This window comes from Anomaloglossus baeobatrachus, chromosome 2, assembly GCF_048569485.1.
Source record: "Anomaloglossus baeobatrachus isolate aAnoBae1 chromosome 2, aAnoBae1.hap1, whole genome shotgun sequence".
Classification (NCBI taxonomy): domain Eukaryota; kingdom Metazoa; phylum Chordata; class Amphibia; order Anura; family Aromobatidae; genus Anomaloglossus; species Anomaloglossus baeobatrachus.
The window spans coordinates 769,262,773-769,287,443 of NC_134354.1; the positions used below are offsets into that span (position 1 = coordinate 769,262,773).

Sequence of the window (24,671 nt, forward strand, 5' to 3'; positions counted from 1 at the left end):
GTCCTTACCCCAGTCTAAACAAAACAAACCTCAACAGCGAAAGTTTCAATCGAGGTTTCAGTCCTTTCGGTCTTCGGCCAAGTCACATTCCTCCACGTCAAACAGGTCAGAGAAGGGCCAGAGGAACCCTTCTGCATGGCGGTCTAAGTCACGGCCTAAAAAGACCGCCGGAGGCACCGCCACCAAGGCGGCCTCTTCATGACTCTCGGCCTCCCCAAACCGCATCCTCGGTCGGTGGCAGGCTCTCCCGCTTTTGCGACGCCTGGTGGCCACATGTCCAAGACCGATGGGTGAGAGACATTCTGTCTCACGGTTACAGGATAGAGTTCAGCTCTCGTCCTCCAACTCGTTTCTTCACAACATCTCCGCCCCCAGAGCGAGCCGCTGCACTTTTTCAGGCGGTGAATGCTCTGAAGGCAGAAGGAGTGGTGATTCCCGTTCCCCCTCAGGAACATGGTCACGGCTTCTACTCCAACTTGTTCGTGGTGCCAAAAAAGGACGGATCTTTCCGTCCCGTTCTAGACCTCAAACTGCTCAACAAGCATGTCAGCACCAGAAGGTTTCGGATGGAATCTCTCCGCTCGGTCATCGCCTCAATGTCACAAGGAGACTTCCTAGCATCAATAGACATCAAGGATGCTTATCTCCATGTGCCGATCGCACCCGAACATCAACGCTTCTTGCGTTTCGCCATTGGGGACGAACACCTTCAGTTCGTGGCACTGCCTTTCGGCCTGGCGACAGCCCCACGGGTCTTCACCAAGATCATGGCAACAGTGGTGGCGGTCCTACACTCTCAGGGCCACTCGGTGATCCCTTACTTAGACGATCTCCTAGTCAAGGCACCCTCCTGGGTGGCTTGCCAGCACAGCCTGACCATTGCCCTGGAGACTCTCCAGAGGTTCGGGTGGATCATCAATTTCCCAAAGTCAAAATTGACACCGACCCAATCCCTGACTTACTTCGGGATGGAGTTTCATACTCTGTCAGCGATAGTGAAGCTTCCGCTGGACAAACAGCGTTCACTACAGACAGGGGTGCACTCTCTTCTTCGGGGTCAGTCACACTCTTTGAGACGCCTTATGCACTTCCTAGGGAAGATGGTGGCAGCAATGGAAGCAGTTCCCTTTGCGCAGTTTCATCTGCGTCCACTTCAGTGGGACATTCTCCGCAAATGGGACAAGAGGTCGACGTCCCTCGACAGGAACGTTTCCCTGTCAAGAGCAGCCAAAACCTCCCTTCAGTGGTGGCTTCTTCCCACTTCTTTGTCGAAGGGAAAATCCTTCCTGCCCCCATCCTGGGCTGTGGTCACGACAGACGCGAGCCTGTCAGGGTGGGGAGCGGTCTTCCTCCACCACAGGGCTCAGGGAACCTGGACTCCGACGGAGTCCTCCCTGCAGATCAATGTTCTGGAGATAAGGGCAGTGTATCTAGCCCTACAGGCGTTCCAGCGGTGGCTGGAGGGCAGACAGATCCGAATACAATCAGACAACGCCACGGCGGTCGCATACATCAACCACCAGGGCGGCACACGCAGTCGTCAAGCATTCCAGGAAGTTCGGCGGATTCTGCTGTGGGCGGAAGCCACAGCCTCCACCATCTCCGCAGTTCACATCCCGGGCGTAGAAAACTGGGAAGCAGACTTTCTCAGTCGCCAGAGCATGGACGCAGGGGAATGGTCTCTTCACCCGGACGTGTTTCAAGAGATCTGTTGCCGCTGGGGAACGCCGGACGTCGATCTAATGGCGTCTCGGCACAACAACAAAGTCCCGGCATTCATGGCACGGTCTCAGGATCACAGGGCGCTGGCGGCAGATGCGTTAGTTCAGGACTGGTCGCAGTTTCGACTACCTTATGTATTTCCCCCTCTGGCACTACTTCCCAGAGTGTTACGCAAGATCAGGTCCGACTGCAGCCGCGCCATCCTCGTCGCTCCAGACTGGCCGAGGAGGTCGTGGTACCCGGATCTGTGGCACCTCACGGTGGGGCAACCGTGGGCACTCCCAGACCGACCAGACTTGCTGTCTCAAGGGCCATTTTTCCATCTGAATTCTGCGGCCCTCAACCTGACTGTGTGGCCATTGAGTCTTGGCTCCTAGCGTCATCAGGGTTATCTCAAGAGGTCATTGCCACCATGAGACAGGCCAGGAAATCAACGTCCGCCAAGATCTACCACAGGACTTGGAAGATCTTCTTAGCCTGGTGCTCGGATAGGGGTTTTGCTCCCTGGCCGTTTGCATTGCCCACTTTTCTTTCCTTTCTTCAATCAGGATTGGAAAAGGGTTTGTCTCTCGCCTCTCTCAAGGGACAAGTGTCGGCGCTTTCAGTGTTTTTTCAAAAGCGTCTAGCCAGACTCTCGCAGGTACGCACGTTCCTGCAGGGGGTTTGCCACATAGTCCCACCTTACAAGCGTCCGCTAGAACCCTGGGATCTTAACAAGGTGCTGACTGCTCTCCAGAAGCCACCTTTCGAGCCGATGCGGGAGATCTCTCTATCTCGCCTTTCACAGAAAGTGGCCTTCCTAGTGGCAGTCACTTCACTTAGGAGAGTGTCTGAGCTAGCAGCGCTGTCATGCAAAGTCCCCTTCCTGGTCTTTCACCAGGATAAGGTGGTCCTGCGTCCGGTCCCGGAATTTCTCCCCAAGGTGGTATCCCCTTTTCATCTCAATCAGGATATCTCCTTGCCTTCTTTTTGCCCTCATCCAGTTCACCAATGTGAAAAGGATTTGCACTTGTTAGACCTCGTGAGAGCACTCAGAATCTACATTTCTCGCACGGCGCCCCTGCGCCGTTCGGATGCGCTCTTTGTCCTTGTCGCTGGCCAGCGTAAGGGGTCTCAGGCTTCCAAGTCAACCTTGGCTAGGTGGATCAAGGAACCGATTCTTGAAGCCTACCGTTCATCGGGGCTTCAGATTCCTTCAGGGCTTAAAGCCCATTCTACCAGGGCCGTAGGCGCGTCCTGGGCTTTGCGGCACCAGGCTACGGCTCAGCAGGTGTGTCAGGCGGCTACCTGGTCGAGTCTGCACACCTTCACAAAACACTATCAGGTGCATGCCTATGCTTCGGCAGAGGCTAGCCTAGGTAGGCGAGTCCTTCAGGCGGCAATTGCCCACCTGTAAGAGGGGGCCGGTTTCCGGCTCTTTTTATCGAGGTATTCTGTTACCCACCCAGGGATTGCTTTTGGACATCCCAATTGTCTGGGTCTCCCAATGGAGCGACAAAGAAGGGAATTTTGTTTACTTACCGTAAATTCCTTTTCTTCTAGCTCCTATTGGGAGACCCAGCACCCGCCCCTGTTCCCTTCGGGCTGTTGTTCTTTTGTGTACACATGTTGTTCATGTTCAATTGTTCTTTTGGTTAATGGTTCAGTTCTCCGAACATCCTTCGGATTGAATTTACCTTAGACCAATTTATAAGTTTCCTCCTTCCTGCTTTGGCACCAAAACTGAGGGGCCCGTGATGCACGGGAGGGTGTATAGCAGAGGGGAGGGGTTACACTTTTTAAAGTGTAATACTTTGTGTGGCCTCCAGAGGCAGAAGCTATACACCCAATTGTCTGGGTCTCCCAATAGGAGCTAGAAGAAAAGGAATTTACGGTAAGTAAACAAAATTCCCTTCTTTTGGCGGCCCCAGTTCTCTCAGGTTATAGATGCTCTTCTCAGTGGGAAATAAATGGCACTGGAAGCCACCGAGCGTTACCCACAATTTACACCTGCTAAGACTGAGCAGAAATGAGATGTTAACCCTTTCTCTTCTGTTATCTTGTTCTAGTTTCAGCCTATGGATGGCATGGCCCAACCTGCACCTTTTACCCAGGAACCTCTGCCTGCAGCACAAATGCCGCCGAACACTGGAGTATTTCCACCCAGCCAGCCAGGTATGTCCCCTAAATATGGTTTCTACACAGGTCAGACAGTGACAATCTGTGACTTTCGGCAGAAATGGGATTTTTTTTTATGTTATAGTAGTCTTGAACTAGTGCTAGGACTCTCCCGGTCACAGTCTGACCCTCATTAATAGTGCGTTATTTCCTTTCCACTTGGTGGGGGATTACTTGCTGACTGCTGGGTTTTGACCCCCAGCGATCCTGACAACTGGGGACTTTGTTACTTATTGTTTTGAGTATTAGAGGGGTAATCCTGATCGGATGAATGTTTTGGGTTTTTTGCTACACTCGGTCACCTCTTGTGTAGTGAACAGTACCACCGCTGCATTTCCGAGTGCTGCTCTGCAGAGAAACAGATGAGAACGCAACTCTTAACTGGGCACCTCAGCCCCTTTAAATTCTTAACGGGTGGGGACAGTCCCCAGCAATCATAATGTGGTGAGGCATCCTAATGATAGATGGGGAATATCACATTAAAATGGGCTGAAATGTCCAGTGATTTCATGCACCTAGTTTTTCCATCAGGAGGGCCAGAGCCTTTGACATTATTTTCTACAGAGCTCAGCCCCACTTCTCGTATTTTGCATCTGTTCTGCTCATCTCTTGTCCATAATTTCAGCGGTTTCCAGCTTAGTCGGATTGTTTATTATTAATAATAATAATAATATTATTATTATTATTATTATAATAATAATAATAATAAAATATATAATAATAATAATAATAATTATATATTTTATTTTTATTTTTTTAGCACCTACCTTTCCAAATCCAGAAAATCACTTGGGTCAGCTCGATGTTAACGAATTGTTCTCCAAGCTGCTTTCCACGGGAATACTAAAGGCATCTCAGACCGAAAACACCTCCTCCCGTAAGTAAATGTCGGTTCGCAGGACATCTCCTTTATCATGTTGCCCTCCAGTCAGATGTTTCATGCGAGTGTGAACACCAGCCAAAAGCTGCCCATTTAGAGTGACCTTTCCAAGACCCCATATTTGCTCTGTGAGCAGTCGCTTTATCCAAATTCCACATAATGGACATAAGGACTCGTCTGTATCTCACACAGGATCGCTCCATTAAAGTTTGGACATTGAGACTCTCCCCAGTTCACAATGCGCTCAGAATATCAAATTATTTTTTTTTTTATAGAAGCAACTGAGCCATCTACTCAATCTACACAAGAGGAGGAGGAGGAGGACCCATCGGAGGATCAGGATGTTCCCGACCTCACCAGCTTTCCTATGGAAGATCTCAAACAGTGAGTAAAAGTCTCTCTCAAAGGCTGACGTCAAGTATAAAAGCTCAAGTTTTATCTCCAGACGTCTAATCCCTCCCTCTCTCGTCCTCCATTAGCCGCTATGAGAGTGTAATAGTCCGCCTGTACACTGGTATCCAGTGCTACTCGTGTGGGATGAGGTTTACCAAGTCTCAGACCGACGTCTATGCAGATCACTTGGACTGGCATTACCGACAAAACCGAACGGAGAAGGATGTCAGCCGGAAGATAACCCATCGCAGATGGTACTACAGCCTAAAAGTAAGTCCTGACCTGATGCATCGTCGCTTTCACGGGGAAAACGCAAAACATAAGCAGCTACGTTGTTTTATATATTGCATTGACTATATTCAGTTATCTGTTATCGCCATGTCAGAGGGCAACTGTTCAGAAATCTTTTGCACAACTGGAAGCTAAATGGTTTTTATTTAATTTTTTTTTTTTTTTTACTGTAGGATTGGATAGAATTTGAAGAAATTGCTGACTTGGAGGAAAGAGCTAAAAGCCAATTCTTTGAAAAAGTACACGAGGAGGTTATATTAAAAACTCAGGAGGCTGCGAAGGAGAAGGAGTTTCAGAGCGTGCCGGCCGGCCCCGCCGGAGCCGATGAGGTATTGGATTGCACTGGCTACTTTCTTTATTTAATTACCGTATTTTTCGGATTATAAGACGCACTTTTCCTACCAAAAATTTGCGAGGGAAATGAGGGGTGCGTCTTAAAATCTGAATGTAGCTTACCGAGGGTTTGTGAAGAGGGGTCAAAGAAGGCTGGAGAAATGCTATGTGGGTGCTGCCGGCGCTTGCCAGTACGGCACTGTTGTGTGCATCAGGCGGCACTACTCAGCGCTGTTCTGTGCGCGGCTGTTCTGTGCGCGGCTGTTCTGTGCGCGGCTGTTCTGTGCGCGGCTGTTCTGTGCGCGGCTGTTCTGTGCGCGGCTGTTCTGTGCGCGGCTGTTCTGTGCGCGGCTGTTCTGTGCGCGGCTGTTCTGTGCGCGGCTGTTCTGTGCGCGGCTGTTCTGTGCGCGGCTGTTCTGTGCTGCGCGCGGCTGTTCTGTGCTGCGCGCGGCTGTTCTGTGCTGCGCGCGGCTGTTCTGTGCTGCGCGCGGCTGTTCTGTGCTGCGCGCGGCTGCTCTGTGCTGCGCGCGGCTGCTCTGTGTTTTGCGCGCGGCTGCTCTGTGTTTTGCGCGCGGCTGCTCTGTGTTTTGCGCGCGGCTGCTCTGTGTTTTGCGCGCGGCTGCTCTGTGTTTTGCGCGCGGCTGCTCTGTGTTTTGCGCGCGGCTGCTCTGTGTTTTGCGCGCGGCTGCTCTGTGTTTTGCGCGCGGCTGCTCTGTGTTTTGCGCGCGGCTGCTCTGTGTTTTGCGCGCGGCTGCTCTGTGTTTTGCGCGCGGCTGCTGTGTTTTGCGCGCGGCTGCTGTGTTTTGCGCGCGGCTGCTCTGTTTTGCGCGCGGTCATTCTGAAGATGTCGGCGGTCAGGGATTCAAATAATGGCGCCTAGAGTCAGCACCTGCGCAGATGGAGCTCTCAGTTCAAGCTCTCATCTGCGCACGTGCCGCCTCCGGCCACCATTATTTGAAGCCCTCACCGTAGACCGCCGACATCTTCAGAAAGGCCGGTGATTCCCCGCCCCCCCCCCCCCACCCCCCCCCCGCAAAGAGCAGAGCAGCGTCACCAGCCCCGCACAGAGCAGAGACCGCAGTGAGTATCTGGGCCTCCCTCTGTACCATTGCCAGCATCACCGTACTCCACTGCCGCCTCTGCCTTCTGTGACTCCCGCTCCGCTGCTACCCCCCCTCTCCCCAGTAAGACACCACCAGATTATAAAATGGACCCCATATTTATTTATTTCTTCATCGTTCCTTATGGGAGACCCAGACCATGGGTGTATAGCTTCTGCCTCCGAAGGACACACAAAGTACTACACTAAAAAGTGTAGCTCCTCCCTCCGAGCATATACACCCCCTGGATAACCAAATCTAGCCAGTTCAATGCTTTGTGTTCAGGAGGCACACATCCACACATGCATTCTCATATGATTTTTGATTTTAAAGAGTTGGAAGAAAAGCGGGTCCAAGCTGGACTCCCGGCATGTCCCTTCTCACTCCACTGTGTCGGCGGTGTTGTTAAGGTTGATTTCAAGGCTGGAGCCTTTCATGCCGCGCTCCTTCACCATCCCTCGGGCTCTGGCTTGAAGTGGGAGCCAGCACGGTTCTCACTGCTTTGCAGGAGACCGGTCTCCATCCGCAGCCCTTTCAGGACCCTGCCGGACGGAGCACTCATCCCTCAGGGACCTGGCCCTGCGTCTCATAAGCTAAGTATTGAGACGTTATTGAGGGGTCCCTTGTACATTTATCGTGGGGAGAGTGTGTTATTTAACTTTGCTGTGATTTCCGGCCGGTTCTCTGGTTTTCACCTGAGAACCGCGCCGAGGGTGCCTGCTCGTCGGCCGCATGGTAAAATTTAGGCCCCGGCTTCGGCTGCGGCCTACTTTCGTTTTCACTGCCCCTGCATGTCAGTCATGCAGAGGGACAGTGCGGCGCCGCCCACCGGCCGTTCAGCTCAGGGGAGGACACTCCTCTCTGAGGAGAGGTTCCCCTCCCCTGGATATCTCCTTGGCCCTCCGGTTCCCGCTCTTGGACTAGGCCCCGCCCCCCCTTCTCCCTCCGGCGCCATTTTATCAGCGTTCTCACACTGATCGGCGCTGGCTGCTGCATCTCTGCAACCTGTCTGGGGGTCCAAGCTGTGGAATCCGGAGGGCACACAAAACGGTCTGGTTGTGGACTTCCTTATACACTCTGGGGGTCATTCTGAAGGAGTGTGTTCTTTACTGCAGAGCCTCCACCTCAGCAGCATGTCTCACACTAGGAGCAAGGCTCTACTCAATATGCACTGCATGTCAGCTCATTCTGCCTGAACCAAGCACATATCCACATTGTGATGCCTGCTCTAACATGGTGGTGCCTCAGCCTGGAGTCTCCCCAGTGGTCCCTCCGGCTGCTCCGGCCCCGGTGGCTGAACCCCCGGCTTGGGTAGAATCGTTTTCTAAGGCTATCTCCCAGTCCTTTGCCGACTCCATGGGACAGCTGTCCCGGACTTTGCTGAGCATGCATCAGCCCCCTTCTCAGGGCACCTCTGCTGCTTCGGCTCGCTCTGCAGAGCTCACAGAGGATTCTTCATCTGCTCCCAGACCCCGTCCTCCTAAAAGGAGACGCAGGGCTCCCTCTCCTTCCTCGTCCCGCGACTCCGATTCACGAGCCGACTCGCAGGACGAGGAGGATGTCTTTACTGGGGACTCGGACGCTACCTCCATGTGCCCCATTGATCTGACCGAGGGTGATGCGGATGTTAGTGATTTGATTGCGTCCATTAATTCCGTACTGGACCTCAATCCGCCAGTATCAGAGGAGCAAGCCTCTCTGGCAGAAAAGCACCAGTTTACCTTGCCTAAGAGAACAAGGAGTGTGTTCTTTAACCACTCCAGTTTTCAGGCCACTGTGTCCAAGCCCAGAGCCTGTCCTGACAAACGCTTCCCAAAGCGTGGTTCTGATGACCGTTATCCTTTTCCACCAGAGGTGGTCAAGGAGTGGGCTCATTCACCAAAAGTGGACCCTCCGGTGTCTAGACTCTCAGCCCGGACAGTTGTATCTGTAGCTGATGGCACCTCCCTTAAGGATCCCACTGACCGCCAGGTTGACCTCCTGGCCAAGTCTGTCTATGAGGCGGCAGGGGCCTCGTTCTCCCCATCCTTTGCAGCAGTGTGGGCTCTCAAAGCCATCTCTGCTTCTCTAGAGGAGATGCATTCCCTCACTAGGGACTCTATGCCTGAATTGGTTGCCCTAACTTCCCAGGCTTCAGCCTTTTCAGCCTACGCCATGTCTGCCATGCTGGGGGCCTCTCACCGCACGGCGGTGGTCTCCGCTAATTCCCTCGCTATCCGCAGGATTTTGTGGCTGCGAGAGTGGAAGGCAGATGCTTTTTCAAAGAAGTACCTTGCTGGGCTCCCATTTGCCGGGTCCAGGCTGTTCGGTGAACAACTGGATGAAATTATTAAGGAGGCTACTGGCGGGAAGAGTACTTCCTTGCCACAGACTAAACCCAGGAAACCTGTCCAGGGCAGGAACCAGTCAAGGTTTCGTTCCTTTCGTTCCTCTAACTGGGCGGCCTCTAAGCCCTCGGCCTCGTCCACTAACTCAGCCAAGGACCAGAAGCCCACCTGGCGCAAGAAGCCGCGTCCACAAAGGTCCGCAGGAGCTGCTGCCACCAAGGCAGCCTCCTCTTGACTATCTGGCTGCGCCAGCAATGTCCTTGGTCGGTGGCAGGCTCTCCCACTTTGGCGACGTGTGGTTTCAACACGTCTCCGATCAGTGGGTGCGGGATATCCTCTCCCACGGCTACAGGATAGAGTTCTCTTCCAGCCCGCCAAACAGATTTTTGCTGTCAACTCCCCCCTGCTCCAAGGCCGCCGCCTTCTCTCAGGCCGTGGCATCCTTACAGGCCGACGGAGTAATTGTACTGGTTCCCGCCAGGGAACGGTTCAGAAGTTTTTACTCAAATCTCTTCCTAGTCCCCAAAAAGGACGGTTCCTTCCGGCCCATCCTGGATCTCAAGCTTCTCAACAAGCATGTTCAGGTGCGGCACTTTCGCATGGAGTCTCTGCGATCGGTCATTGCCTCAATGACCCAATGAGATTTCCTGGCATCCATCGACATCAGAGATGCCTATCTGCATGTGCCAATTGCAGTTTCACACCAGCGTTGGCTACGTTTTGCAATCGGAGAGGAACATTTCCAATTCGTGCCTCTCCCCTTCGGGTTAGCCACGGCCCCTCGTGTATTCACCAAGGTCATGGCAGCAGTGGTTGCGGTTCTGCACCTCCTGGGGTTGGCAGTGATTCCTTACCTGGACGACCTTCTTGTCAAGGCTTCATCCAGTGCAGACTGTCAGCGGAGTGTCTCGCTCACTCTCGCCACTCTTGTTCAATTCGGGTGGCTTGTCAATCTGCCCAAGTCCACTCTGACCCCGACCCAAAAACTTACGTACCTAGGGATGCAATTCGAGACTCTGCCGGCACTTGTGAAGCTGCCCTTAGTCAAACAGCAGTCCCTCCAGCTGGCGGTGCGCTCTCTGTTGAGGCCCCGCCGTCATTCCATCAGGCACCTCATGCAGGTGCTGGGTCAGATGGTGGCGTCAATGGAAGCGGTTCCCTTTGCCCAGTTCCATCTGCGTCCCCTGCAGCTGGACATTCTCCGCTGTTGGGACAAGCGGACCTCTTCCTTGCACAGGCTAGTGGCTCTGTCGCCGCAGACCAGGAGCTCTCTTCAGTGGTGGCTTCGGCCCCTCTCTCTGTCACAGGGACGATCCTTCCTGGCTCCGTCCTGGGTGATTCTCACCACGGATGCCAGCCTCTCCGGCTGGGGAGCAGTATTTCTTCGGCGCTCCATTGGGAGACCCAGACGATTGGGTGTATAGCTACTGCCTCCGGAGGCCACACAAAGCATTACACTAAAAAGTGTAAGGCCCCTCCCCTTCTGGCTATACACCCCCAGTGGGATCACTGGCTCACCAGTTTTCTGCTTTGTGCGAAGGAGGTCAGACATCCACGCATAGCTCCACTGTTTAGTCAGCAGTAGCTGCTGACTATATCGGATGGAAGAAAAGAGGGCCCATATGGGGCCCCCAGCATGCTCCCTTCTCACCCCGCTGGTGGTTTGTAAGGTTGAGGTACCTATTGCTGGTACGGCGGCTGGAGCCCACATGCTGTTTTCCTTCCACATCCCCCTGAGGGGCTCTGAGGAAGTGGGATCTTACCGGCCCCAAAGCCCTGAGGCCGGGCTCCATCCACAGACCCATTGAACCTGCTGGATACGGAGCTGGGTACCGTTCAGGGACATGGCCCTGCACCATTCAGGTACTCTGTGTCCCCGTACACACAGGCACAGCACACTCCAGACTTGCTGGGTGTGCTAGTGCGCCGGGGACAGTAAAGGGTTACAGTCACTGCAGCCTAGCTGAGTGACTTTATGTATGGGGAACTACCGCGCCGGACGCTCCGGGAGCGGCGGCGCGGCTGGGACTTGTAGTGCGCCGGGGACTTGGCGCCGACCGCGCTTTTACGGCGGCGGCGCTTATAAATCCAGTCCCCGGCTTTTGCGGCCTAGCTCCGCTTCGTTCCCGCCCCCACCCTGTCAATCAGGGTAGGGGAGAGACGCTGTACAATCAGCAGCGCCGAGGGCTGGAGCCTTATTTACATGCTCCAGCCCTCTCACTGGACACTGTGGGACGCCGGTTTCCCGCTCTGACTTGGGGGCACGCCCACGGCCCGCCCCTACTCACACGAGCTGGAGAAGGACGCCGGCAGCCATTCCTGCAGTCCGAGCTGAGAGATCGGACTCTGGGCAACCAGGCACAGGACTAGGGCGACCACACACCCGCTTATAGGCGGGCGGTAAGCGGCACCTGAAGTGCTGACCCCACTAAATACCGCAGTTGTCCATTTGTATTTTTATGCTTACACTGCATAGGTCGCTATTTTTGGCTATATGCCCTCTTAGATGGCGACACATCAGCAGCAGGAAAGCAGGGGTGCTAAGGCACAGGCTTTCTATGCTGCTTGTATTGCATGTACTGAAGTGTTCATGTGTATTTATGCTTGTATGCTATACACTGCACTGTACGGTCGCTAGTCTGGGCTATTTTCGCCTAGAATGGCTAGACTACGGCAGCAGAAAAGCAAGGGTGCTGAGGCACAGGTTTTTTTCTATGCTGCTAGTATTGCAGGGGTTACAGTGTTCATTTGTACTTATGCTTGTATGCTATACATTGCACTGTATGGTCGCTATTCTGGGCTATATTCCCCTAGATGGCTAGTCTACAGCAGCAGAAAAGCAGGGGTGCCAAGGCACAGGCTTTCTATGCTGCTTGTATTGCATGTGCTGCAGTGTTCATTTGTACTTTATGCTTGTATGCTATACATTGCACTGTACGGTCGCCATTCTTGGCTCTATATCCTAGATGGCTAGTCGGCAGCAGCATATAAGCAACACAGGCTTTCGATGCTGTTTTTACTGCATGTGATACTGTTCCACGGCACTGAACCCCATTGTGTGCAATGCTCCCCTGGAGCACTTGGTCAGCCGGGGTCTCTACTAGACGTGGCCAAAGGACAACCCTGTCCAAGGACAGGGATGGAGTTGCAATGGGATAGAGACTTGCAGTCCGGACAGGCCATGGGCAATCTGGATCATTGCTCCCTGGCCACCCTCATTGGGAATAAAATCGGTGCTCCGGGGGGGGTCCCAGGAGGCTCTCTGTATGATGAGGCAGACGTAGCTCATCAGGACTTTGATCCTGACAACGCTCTCAATCCGGATACACCGGATGGTGACGCCATAAGGAATGATCCTATAGCGTCCATCAATCGTATGTTGGATATTTCTCCCTCAGCTCCCCCAGCGGAGGAGTCAGCTTCACAGCAGGAGAAGTCCCATTTCAGTAGCTCAAACGTATATTGAGTATTGTTCTGGCCACGCTGACTTCAGAGAAGCAGTCCAGGACCACCACGCTTCCCAGATAAGCGTTTTCTCCAAACGTATTAAGGATACACGTTATCCCTTTCCCCCTGACGTGGTCAAGCGCGGGACCCAGGGTCCAAAGGTGGATTCTCCAATCTCCAGGCTTGCGGCTAGAGCCATAGTTGCAGTGGAGATGGGACTTCACTTAAAGATGCCAGACAGATGGACTCTGGTTGAAATCTGTCTATGGGGCTATCGGCGTGTCGGTTGCTCCGGCATTTACAGCCGTATGGGCACCCTAAGCTTTTCAGCTGTTCTTGCACAGCTGGTCTTGAGCATATGTACATTTGTGCCGCAGGGGCGTCCGTAACCTCGCAATGTCTGCATTGCGACTTACCCTATTAATGCTGTCCTGGAAGGACAGTCAAGGTTTCGGTCCTTCCCAAGCTCGGGCAGGTCCCAATTGTCCTCGTCCAAAAGAGCTGAAAAGCCTCAGAGGGGCTCAGCTTCCGGGGGCTCAATCACGCCCAAGGAAGGCAGCCGGAGGAACCGCTACCAAGGCGGTCTCCTCATGACTCTCAGCTCTCTCATCTCTCCGCATCCGCGGTTGATGGCAGACTCGCTCGCCTTTGGCGACATTTAGCTGCCACAGGTCACAGACCGGTGGGTGAGGGACATTGTGCCCACGGGCACAGGACAGAGTTCTGTTCTCGTCCTCCGACTCGATTCTTCAGAACGTCCCCACCTCCCCACCGAGCCGATGCTCTTCTGCAGGCAGAAGGAGTGGTAATCCCTGTTCCTCTTCAGGAACAAGACACGGTTTTCCTCCAATCTGGTTGTGGTGCCAAAAAAGGATGGCTCTTTCCGTTCCGTTCTGGACCTAAAACTGCTCAACAAGCACGTGGAGGCCAGGCGGTTCCGGATGAAACCCTCCGCTCCGTCATTGCCTCAATGTCTCAAGGATATTTCCTAGCATCAATAGACATCAAAGATGCTTATCTCCACGTGCCGATTGCTACAGAGCACCAATGTTTTCTAGATGGGAGACGACCATCTTCAGTTCGTAGCTCTGCCATTCGGTCTGGCGACAGCCCCACGGGTGTTCACCAAGGTCATGGCGGCAGTGGTAGCAGTCTTGCACTCACAGGGACACTCTGTGATCCCTTACTTGGACGATCTACTTGTCAAGGCACCCTCTCAAGAGGCATGCCAACTCAGCCTGAATGTTGCGCTGGAGACTCTCCAGACGTTCGGGTGCATCATCGACTTCTCAAAGTCAAACCTGTCACCGACCCAATCACTAACGTATCTGGGCATGGAGTTTCATACCCTCTCAGCGCTAGTGAAGCTTCCGCTGGACAAGCAGCGGTCACTACAGAGGGGTGCAGACTCTCCGTCAAGGTCAGTCGCACTCCTTAAGACGCCTCATGCACTTCCTCGGGAAGATGGTGGCGGCAATGGAGGCGGTTCCGTTTGCGCAGTTTCATCTGCGTCCTCTTTATTGGGACATTCTCCGCCAATGGGACGGGAAGTCAACATCCCTGAACAGGAAAGTCTCCCTTTCACAGAAGGACTCTCTGCAATGGTGGCTTCTTCCCACCTCATTATCACAGGGAAGATCCTTCCTACCACCGTCTTGGGCGGTAGTCATGACAGACGCGTGTCTGTCAGGGTGGGGAGCAGTTTTTCTCCACCACAGGGCTCAGGGTACGTGGACTCAGCAGGAGTCCACCCTTCAGATCCATGTTCTGGAAATCAGAGCAGTGTATCTTGCCCTACTAGCCTTCCAGCAGTGGCTGGAAGGAAAGCAGATCCGAATTCAGTCGGACAACTCCACAGCGGTGGCATACATCAATCACCAAGGAGGGACACGCAGTCGGCTAGCCTTCCAGGAAGTCCGGCGGATTCTGATGTGGGTGGAAGCCACGGCCTCCACCGTATCCGCAGTTCACATCCCGGCGTAGAAAACTGGGAAGCAGACTTCCTCAGCCGCCAGGGCATGGACGCAGGGGAATGGTCCCTTCACCCGGACGTGTTTCAGGAAATCTGTAGCCGCTGGGGAAGGCCGGACGTCGACCTAATGGCGTCCAGGCACAACAACAAGGTCCCAACCTTCATAGCACGGTCTCGCGATCACACAGCTCTGGCGGCAGACGCCTTAGTGCAAGATTGGTCGCAGTTCCGGCTCCCTTATGTGTTTCCACCTCTGGCACTCTTGCCCAGAGTGCTACGCAAGATCAGATCCGACTGCAGCCGCGTCATACTCGTCGCCCCAGACTGGCCAAGGAGGGCGTGGTCTCCGGATCTGTGGCATCTCACGGTCGGCCAACCGTCGGCACTACCAGACCGACCAGACTTACTGTCCCAAGGGCCGTTTTTCCATCGGAATTCTGCGGCCCTGAACCTGACTGTGTGGCCATTGAGTCCTGGATCCTAGGGTCTTCAGGATTATCCCAAGGGGTCGTTGCCACCATGAGACAGGCTAGGAAACCCACGTCCGCTAAGATCTACCACAGAACGTGGAGGATATTCTTATCCTGGTGCTCTGCTCAGGGAGTGTCTCCCTGGCCTTTTGCATTGCCTACCTTTCTTTCTTTCCTGCAATCTGGGTTAGAAAAAGGTTTGTCGCTCGGCTCCCTTAAAGGGCAAGTCTCGGCGCTATCCGTCTTTTTTCAAAAGCGTCTAGCACGACTTCCTAAGGTGCGCACGTTCCTGCAGGGGGTTTGTCATATCGTACCCCCGTACAAGCGGCCGTTAGATCCATGGGATCTGAACAGGGTACTAGTTGCCCTCCAGAAGCCGCCCTTCGAGCCTCTGAGGGAGGTTTCACTTTCTAGACTATCACAGAAAGGGGCTTTTCTGGTAGCGATCACATCTCTTCGGAGAGTGTCTGAGCTAGCAGCGCTGTCATCCAAGGCTCCTTTCCTGGTCTTCCACCAGGACAAGGTAGTGCTGCGCCCCATTCAGGAGTTTCTCCCGAAGGTGGTATCCTCTTTTCATCTTAATCAGGATATCTCCTTGCCTTCTTTTTGTCCTCATGCAGTTCATCGGTATGAGAAGGATTTACATTTGTTAGATCTGGTGAGAGCACTCAGAATCTACATTTCCCGCACGGCGCCCCTGCGCCGCTCCGATGCACTCTTTGTCCTTGTCGCTGGTAAGCGCAAAGGGTCGCAGGCTTCCAAAGCCACCCTGGCTCGATGGATCAAAGAACCAATTCTTGAAGCCTACCGTTCTGCTGGGCTTCCGGTTCCATCAGGGCTGAAGGCCCATTCTACCAGAGCCGTGGGTGCGTCCTGGGCATTACGACACCAGGCTACGGCTCAACAGGTGTGCCAGGCAGCTACCTGGTCGAGTCTGCACACTTTCACCAAACATTATCAGGTGCATACCTATGCTTCGGCGGACGCCAGCCTAGGTAGAAGAGTCCTGCAGGCGGCAGTTGCCTCCCCGTAGGGGAGGGCTGTCTTCGCAGCTCTAACATGAGGTATTTCTTTACCCACCCAGGGACAGCTTTTGGACGTCCCAATCGTCTGGGTCTCCCAATGGAGCGCCGAAGAAGGGAATTTTGTTACTTACCGTAAATTCCTTTTCTTCTAGCTCCTATTGGGAGACCCAGCACCCGCCCTGTTGTCCTTCGGGATTTTTGGGTTTTTTCGGGTACACATGTTGTTCATGTTGAACGGTTTTTCAGTTCTCCGATGTTACTCGGAGTGAATTTGTTTAACCAAGTTATTGGCTTTCCTCCTTCTTGCTTTTGCACTAAAACTGGTGAGCCAGTGATCCCACTGGGGGTGTATAGCCAGAAGGGGAGGGGCCTTACACTTTTTAGTGTAATGCTTTGTGTGGCCTCCGGAGGCAGTAGCTATACACCCAATCGTCTGGGTCTCCCAATAGGAGCTAGAAGAAAAGGAATTTACGGTAAGTAACAAAATTCCCTTCTTCTCCACCACCGAGCACAGGGCACTTGGACTCCGTCCGAATCAGCCCTCTCGATCAATGTGCTGGAGATCAGAGCTGTGCTTCTAGCTCTCGTAGCCTTTCACCACCTGTTGGCGGGCAAGCACATTCGAGTCCAGTCAGACAACGCGACAGCAGTTGCCTACATCAATCACCAGGGCGGGACTCGCAGCCGCCTGGCAATGTTGGAGGTTCAACGCATCCTTCAGTGGACGGAGGACTCCAAGTCCACCATATCTGCAGTCCACATCCCAGGCGTAGAAAACTGGGAGGCAGATTATCTCAGCCGTCAAACAGTGGACAGCGGCGAGTGGGCTCTGCATCCGGCAGTGTTCCGGTCGATCTGCCGCAAGTGGGGCAATCCGGAAGTGGATCTAATGGCATCCCGGCACAACAACAAGGTCCCGGTTTACGTGGCCCGCTCCCACGATCCTCAGGCCTTTGCTGCGGACGCGCTGGTTCAGGATTGGTCCCAGTTCCGTCTGTCTTACGTGTTTCCCCCTCTAGTTCTCTTGCCCAGAGTCCTGCGCAAGATCAGAATGGAGGGCTGTCGGGTCATACTCATTGCTCCAGACTGGCCCAGGCGAGCTTGGTACCCAGACCTGCTCTGTCTGTCCGTAGAGGTGCCGTGGCATCTCCCGGACCGCCCAGACCTTCTCTCACAAGGTCCGTTTTCCCGCCAGAATTCTGCGGCTCTCAGATTGACGGCGTGGCTCTTGAGTCCTGGATCCTGACTGCTTCCGGCATTCCTCCCGAAGTCATCTCCACTATGACTCAGGCTCGGAAGTCTTCCTCGGCCAAGATTTACCACAGGACTTGGAGAATTTTCCTGTCCTGGTGTCGTTCTTCCGGGCATGCCCCTTGGCCTTTTTCCTTACCGACCATCCTGTCCTTTCTACAGTCCGGTCTGCAGCTAGGACTATCCCTCAATTCCCTTAAGGGACAGGTCTCGGCGCTGTCAGTGTTGTTCCAGCGGCGTATCGCCCGGCTAGCCCAGGTGCGCACCTTCATGCAGGGCGCATCTCACATCATTCCGCCTTACCGGCGGCCTCCGGATCCCTGGGACCTTAATCTGGTTCTCACGGCCTTACAGAAACCCCCCTTTGAGCCTCTTCGGGAGGTTTCTTTGTTTCGACTTTCACAGAAGGTCGTTTTTCTGGTGGCCATAACTTCCCTCAGGAGAGTCTCTGATTTGGCTGCGCTCTCTTCGGAGTCACCTTTTTTGGTTTTTCACCAAGACAAGGTGGTTCTCCGTCCGACTCCGGACTTTCTCCCTAAGGTGGTGTCTCCTTTCCACCTTAACCAGGACATTTCATTGCCTTCCTTTTGTCCGGCTCCTGTGCTTCGCTTTGAGAAAGCGTTGCATACTTTAGATCTGGTGCGGGCGCTCCGGATCTATGTGTCACGCACTGCTGTTCTTAGGCGGTGCACCTCTCTTTTTGTGCTGACCACAGGTCAACGCAAGGGTCTCTCGGCTTCTAAACCGACCTTAGCTCGTTGGATTAGGTCGGCCATATCCGATGCCTACCAGTGCACTCAGGTGCCCCCTCCGCCAGGGATTAAGGCGCACTCGACCAGAGCTGTCGGTGCCTCTTGGGCTTTCAGGCACCAGGCTACGGCTCAGCAGGTCTGTCAGGCTGCCACTTGGTCTAGTCTGCACACCTTTTCGAAGCACTACCAAGTGCATGCTCATGCTTCGGCAGATGCGAGCTTGGGCAGACACATCCTTCAGGCGGCTGTCGCCCATTTGTGAAGTTAGGTTTTGCCTACTTCTCAGTTTTCTGTTTATTTTCCCACCCATGGACTGCTTTGAGACGTCCCATGGTCTGGGTCTCCCATAAGGAACGATGAAGAAAAAGAGAATTTTGTTTACTTACCGTAAATTCTTTTTCTTATAGTTCCGACATGGGAGACCCAGCACCCTCCCTGTTGCCTGTTGGCAGTTTTCTTGTTCCGTGTGTTTTCACCGGCTGTTGTTGTAGACAGAGGTTCCGGTTGTTCCGGGTTTTGCTCTGTCTCTACTTGTGGGTGGATGTCCTCCTTCAGCTTTTGCACTAAACTGGCTAGATTTGGTTATCCAGGGGGTGTATATGCTCGGAGGGAGGAGCTACACTTTTTAGTGTAGTACTTTGTGTGTCCTCCGGAGGCAGAAGCTATACACCCATGGTCTGGGTCTCCCATGTCGGAACTATAAGAAAAAGAATTTACGGTAAGTAAACAAAATTCTCTTTCTTTGTCGCTCCATTGGGAGACCCAGACAATTGGGTGTATAGCTTCTGCCTCCGGAGGCCACACAAAGTATTACACTTAAAAGTGTAAAGCCCCTCCCCTTCTGCCTATACACCCCCCGTGCATCACGGGCTCCTCAGTTTTTATGCTTTGTGCGAAGGAGGCACACATGCACGCATAGCTCCACAATTTAGTCAGCAGCAGCTGCTGACTATATCGGATGGAAGAAAAGAGGGCCCATAACAGGGCCCCCGGCATGCTCCCTTCTCACCCCACTCTGGTCGGCGGTGCTGTTAAGGTTGAGGTACCCATTGCGGGTACATAGGCAGGAGCCACATGCTGTTTTCCTTCCCCATCCCTTAGGGGCTCTGGGTGAAGTGGGATCCTAATCGGTCTCAAGGCACTGGGACCGTGCTCCCTCCACAGCCCCTGGGGAATCTGCTGGACAGGAGCTGGGTATCGTCAGGGACAAGGCCCTGCTACTGTGAGGTACTCTGTGTCCCCTTGGGGACGGCGCATGGAGCGCTTGTGTCATACACGCTGCAGCACTGCTGGGTGTGTTAGTGCGCCGGGACTACCGCGCTGACCGTGCTTGTTTGCCGGCCGCGCTTATAACTTTAGTCCCCGGCTTCTGCGGCCTAGTACCGCATATTCCCGCCCCCGGGCCTGCCAGTCAGGGGAAGGGAGGGACGCTGCACGGGACGTCAGCGGTGAGGGCTGGAGCATACTTTGTATCCTCCTCCCCCCTCACTGAGCACCGTGGGGCACCAGATTCCCGCACTTTCTAGGGCACGCCCACGGCCCCCTCCTCCTCACAGAACGCCGGCAGCCATTCCTGTCAGCACTTCTGAAGCTGGAGAGGAGAGACAACACGGCTCTGGGAGATCCAGGCAGGGAATCTGGTGGTCACACAACCGCTTTGGGCGGTCGGTAAGCCGCACCTGTTTCTAGGTGCTGGCCCCCCTGGGTGCCGAAGTGTAGATATATATATGCTTATATGCTATACATTTACTCTGTACGGTCGCACTGTTGGTTTTTGGCTATATACCCTCCCGGATTGTACTCAGAGGAGACAACAGCATGTCGTCCGCAAAAAGCAAGGGTGCCAAAGCACAGGCTTACTTTGCAACCTGTACCTCATGTGCGGCTATACTACCGGCAGGTTCCACCTACCCTCATTGTGTGCAATGCTCGGCCCCTGTGGCACTTACTCAGCCGGAGCCTCTGCCACTGGTGGCCCAAGTGGAACCACCTGCTACCACTGTCCAGGTGACAGGGACGGAGTTTGCAGTATTTGCTGACAAACTTTCTGAGACTATGGATAAATGGTCTGCTAAGATACTAGAAGCCTTGCAGTCCAGGCCGGTAACACAGGCCCCGGGCACTGTTGAATCATTGACCCCAGGCCCCCCTCGGTTGGAGCAGCAAAGTGCTCCTGGGGTGACTCATAGGTCCCAAGGTGAGGTCTCTGACACGGACCGCAGTCCCAGACCGGCTAAGCGGGCTCGCTGGGAGCTTCCCTCGACTTCATCACACTGCTCAGGGTCTCAGCAGGAGGACTCTCTAGAGGATGAAGCGGAGGTGGCAGATCAGGATTCTGATCCTGAGGCCGCTCTCAACCTAGATACACCTGAAGGAGACGCCATAGTGAATGACCTTATAGCGTCCATCAATCAGGTGTTGGATCTTTCTCCCCCAGCTCCTCCAATTGAGGAGTCAGCTTCTCAGCAGGAGAAATTCCGTTTTAGGTTTCCCAAGCGTACAATGAGTATGTTTCTGGATCACTCCGACTTCAGAGAGGCAGTCCAGAAACACCGAGCTTGTCCAGATAAGCGCTTTTCTAAGCGCCTTAAGGACACACGTTATCCCTTCCCCCCTGACGTTGTCAAGGGATGGGCTCAGTGTCCCAAGGTGGATCCTCCAGTCTCCAGACTGGCGGCTAGATCCATAGTTGCAGTGGAAGATGGGGCTTCACTCAAGGATGCCACTGACAGACAGATGGAGCTCTGGTTGAAATCCATCTATGAGGCTATCGGCGCGTCCTTTGCTCCGGCATTCGCAGCCGTATGGGCACTCCAAGCTATCTCAGCTTGTCACTCGCAGATTAATGCAGTCACACGTGCCTCTGCTCCGCAGGTGGTGTCCTTAACCTCTCAGGCGTCGGCGTTTGCGTCCTACGCCATTAATGCTGTCCTGGACTCTGCGAGCCGTACGGCGGTAGCATCCGCCAATTCGGTGGCAGTCCGCAGGGCCATGTGGCTACGTGAATGGAAGGCAGACTCTGCTTCCAAAAAGTTCTTAACCGGTTTGCCATTTTCTGGTGACCGCCTGTTTGGTGAGCGATTGGATGAAATCATTAAACAATCCAAGGGAAAGGACTCATCCTTACCCCAGTCAAAACCAAATAGACCTCAACAACGGAAGGTACTATCGAGGTTTCGGTCCTTTCGGCCCGCGGGCAGGTCTCAATTCTCCTCGTCCAACAGGCCACAGAAGGGTCAGACGAACTCCGATTCATGGCGGTCTAAGTCACGTCCTAAAAAGACCGCCGGAGGAACCGCTCCCAAAGCGGCCTCTTCATGACTTTCGGCCTCTTCACACCGCATCCTCGGTCGGTGGCAGGCTCTCCCGCTTTTGCGACGCCTGGCTGCCACAGGTACAAGACCGCTGGGTGAGAGACATTCTGTCTCACGGTTACAGGATAGAGTTCAGCTCTCGTCCTCTGACTCGATTCTTCAGAACATCTCCGCCCCCCGAGCGAGCCGATGCTCTTCTTCAGGCGGTGTGCACTCTGAAGGCAGGAGGAGTGGTGGTCCCTGTTCCTTTTCAGCAACAGGGTCACGGTTTTTACTCCAACTTGTTTGTGGTGCCAAAAAAGGACGGATCTTTCCGTCCTGTTCTGGACCTAAAACTGCTCAACAAACACGTAAAAACCAGGCGGTTCCGGATGGAATCGCTCCGCTCCGTCATCGCCTCAATGTCCCAAGGAGATTTCCTAGCATCAATCGACATCAAAGATGCTTATCTCCACGTACCGATTGCACCAGAGCATCAGCGCTTCCTGCGTTTCGCCATAGGGGACGAACACCTTCAGTTCGTAGCACTGCCTTTCGGCCTGGCGACAGCACCACGGGTCTTCACCAAGGTCATGGCAACGGTGGTAGCAGTCCTACACTCTCAGGGACACTCGGTGATCCCTTACTTAGACGATCTGCTTGTCAAGGCACCCTCTCGAGTGGCATGCCAACACAGCCTGAACATTGCTCTGGAGACTCTCCAGAGATTCGGGTGGATCATCAATTTCCCAAAGTCAAATCTGACACCGGCCCAATCACTGACATATCTCGGCATGGAGTTTCATACTCTCTCAGCGATAGTGAAGCTTCCGCTGGACAAACAGCGTTCACTACAGACAGGGGTGCAATCTCTCCTTCAAGGCCAGTCACACCCCTTGAGGCGCCTTATGCACTTCCTAGGGAAGATGGTGGCAGCAATGGAGGCAGTTCCTTTTGCGCAGTTTCATCTGCGTCCACTTCAATGGGACATTCTCCGCAAGTGGGACAGGAAGTCGACGTCCCTCGACAGGAACGTCTCCCTTTCTCAGGCAGCCAAAGCCTCCCTTCGGTGGTGGCTTCTTCCCACTTCATTGTCGAAGGGGAAATCCTTCCTACCCCCATCCTGGGCGGTGGTCACGACGGACGCGAGTCTGTCAGGGTGGGGAGCGGTCTTTCTCCACCACAGGGCTCAGGGTACCTGGACTCAGCCAGAGTCCTCCCTTCAGATCAATGTTCTGGAGATAAGGGCAGTGTATCTAGCCCTAAAGGCGTTCCAGCCGTGGCTGGAAGGCAAACGGATCCGAATTCAGTCGGACAACTCCACAGCGGTGGCATACATCAACCACCAAGGCGGAACACGCAGTCGGCAAGCCTTCCAGGAAGTCCGGCGGATTATGCTGTGGGTGGAAGCCACAGCATCCACCATATCCGCAGTTCACATCCCGGGCGTAGAAAACTGGGAAGCAGACTTTCTCAGTCGCCAGGGCATGGACGCAGGGGAATGGTCCCTTCACCCGGACGTGTTTCAAGAGATCTGTTGCCGCTGGGGGATGCCGGACGTCGACCTAATGGCGTCCCGGCACAACCACAAGGTCCCGGCATTCATGGCACGGTCTCAAGATCACAGAGCTCTGGCGGCAGACGCATTAGTTCAGGATTGGTCGCAGTTTCAACTGCCTTATGTGTTTCCTCCTCTGGCACTGTTGCCCAGAGTGTTACGCAAGATCAGGTCCGACTGCCGCCGCGCCATCCTCATCGCCCCAGACTGGCCGAGGAGGTCGTGGTACCCGGATCTGTGGCATCTCACGGTGGGCCAACCGTGGGCACTACCAGACCGACCAGACTTGCTGTCTCAAGGGCCGTTTTTCCATCTGAATTCTGCGGCCCTCAACCTGACTGTGTGGCCATTGAGTCCTGGATCTTAGCGTCTTCAGGATTATCTCAAGAGGTCATTGCCACTATGAGACAGGCCAGGAAACCAACGTCCGCCAAGATCTACCACAGGACGTGGAGGATATTCTTATTCTGGTGCTCTGATCAGGGTTTTACTCCCTGGCCATTTGCCTTGCCCACTTTTCTTTCCTTCCTTCAATCCGGATTGGAAAAGGGTTTGTCGCTCGGCTCCCTTAAGGGACAAGTCTCAGCGCTCTCTGTGTTTTTTCAGAAGCGCCTAGCCAGACTTCCACAGGTACGCACGTTCCTGCAGGGGGTTTGTCACATAGTCCCTCCTTACAAGCGTCCGTTAGAACCCTGGGATCTGAACAGGGTGCTGATGGCTCTTCAGAAACCACCCTTCGAGCCAATGAAGGATATTTCTCTTTCACGCCTTTCGCAGAAAGTGGTTTTCCTAGTAGCAGTCACATCACTTCGGAGAGTGTCTGAGTTGGCAGCGTTATCATGCAAAGCTCCTTTCCTGGTGTTTCACCAGGACAAGGTGGTTCTGCGGCCGGTTCCGGAATTCCTCCCTAAGGTGGTATCCCCTTTTCATCTCAATCAGGATATTTCCTTACCTTCTTTTTGTCCACATCCAGTTCACCAATGTGAAAAGGATTTGCACTTGTTAGATCTGGTGAGAGCACTCAGACTCTACATTTCTCGTACGGCGCCCCTGCGCCGTTCGGATGCACTCTTTGTCCTTGTCGCTGGCCAGCGTAAAGGGTCACAGGCTTCCAAATCAACCCTGGCTCGGTGGATCAAGGAACCAATTCTCGAAGCCTACCGTTCTTCTGGGCTTCCGGTTCCCTCAGGGCTGAAGGCCCATTCTACCAGAGCCGTGGGTGCATCCTGGGCATTGCGGCACCAGGCTACGGCTCAGCAGGTGTGTCAGGCGGCTACCTGGTCGAGCCTGCACACTTTCACGAAACACTATCAGGTGCATACCTATGCTTCGGCAGATGCCAGCCTAGGTAGGCAAGTCCTTCAGGCGGCGGTTGCCCACCTGTAGGAAGGGGCCGTTTTACGGCTCTATTACGAGGTATTATTTTACCCACCAAGGGACTGCTTTTGGACGTCCCAATTGTCTGGGTCTCCCAATAGAGCGACAAAGAAGAAGGGAATTTTGTTTACTTACCGTAAATTCGTTTTCTTCTAGCTCCAATTGGGAGACCCAGCACCCGCCCCTGTTCCCTTCGGGCTGTTGTTCTTTGTGTACACATGTTGTTCATGTTGAATGGTTTTCAGTTTTCCGAACTTCCTTCGGATTGAATTTACTTTAAACCAATTTATAACTTTTCCTCCTTCTTGCTTTTGCACCAAAAC

General features: G+C 53.9%; 1 protein-coding gene across 1 annotated transcript in view; it reads left to right on the forward strand.

The window, feature by feature from the left end:
- The window catches only part of PCF11 (PCF11 cleavage and polyadenylation factor subunit), a 63,480-nt gene that overhangs the window by 34,326 nt on the left and 4,483 nt on the right, over positions 1–24,671 (forward strand). Inside the window, exons 9-13 of the mRNA XM_075337518.1 lie at positions 3,771–3,876; positions 4,640–4,756; positions 5,035–5,143; positions 5,239–5,422; positions 5,617–5,772. Coding sequence (XP_075193633.1) covers positions 3,771–3,876; positions 4,640–4,756; positions 5,035–5,143; positions 5,239–5,422; positions 5,617–5,772 — 672 coding nt within the window. The remainder of the gene's footprint in view (positions 1–3,770; positions 3,877–4,639; positions 4,757–5,034; positions 5,144–5,238; positions 5,423–5,616; positions 5,773–24,671) is intronic.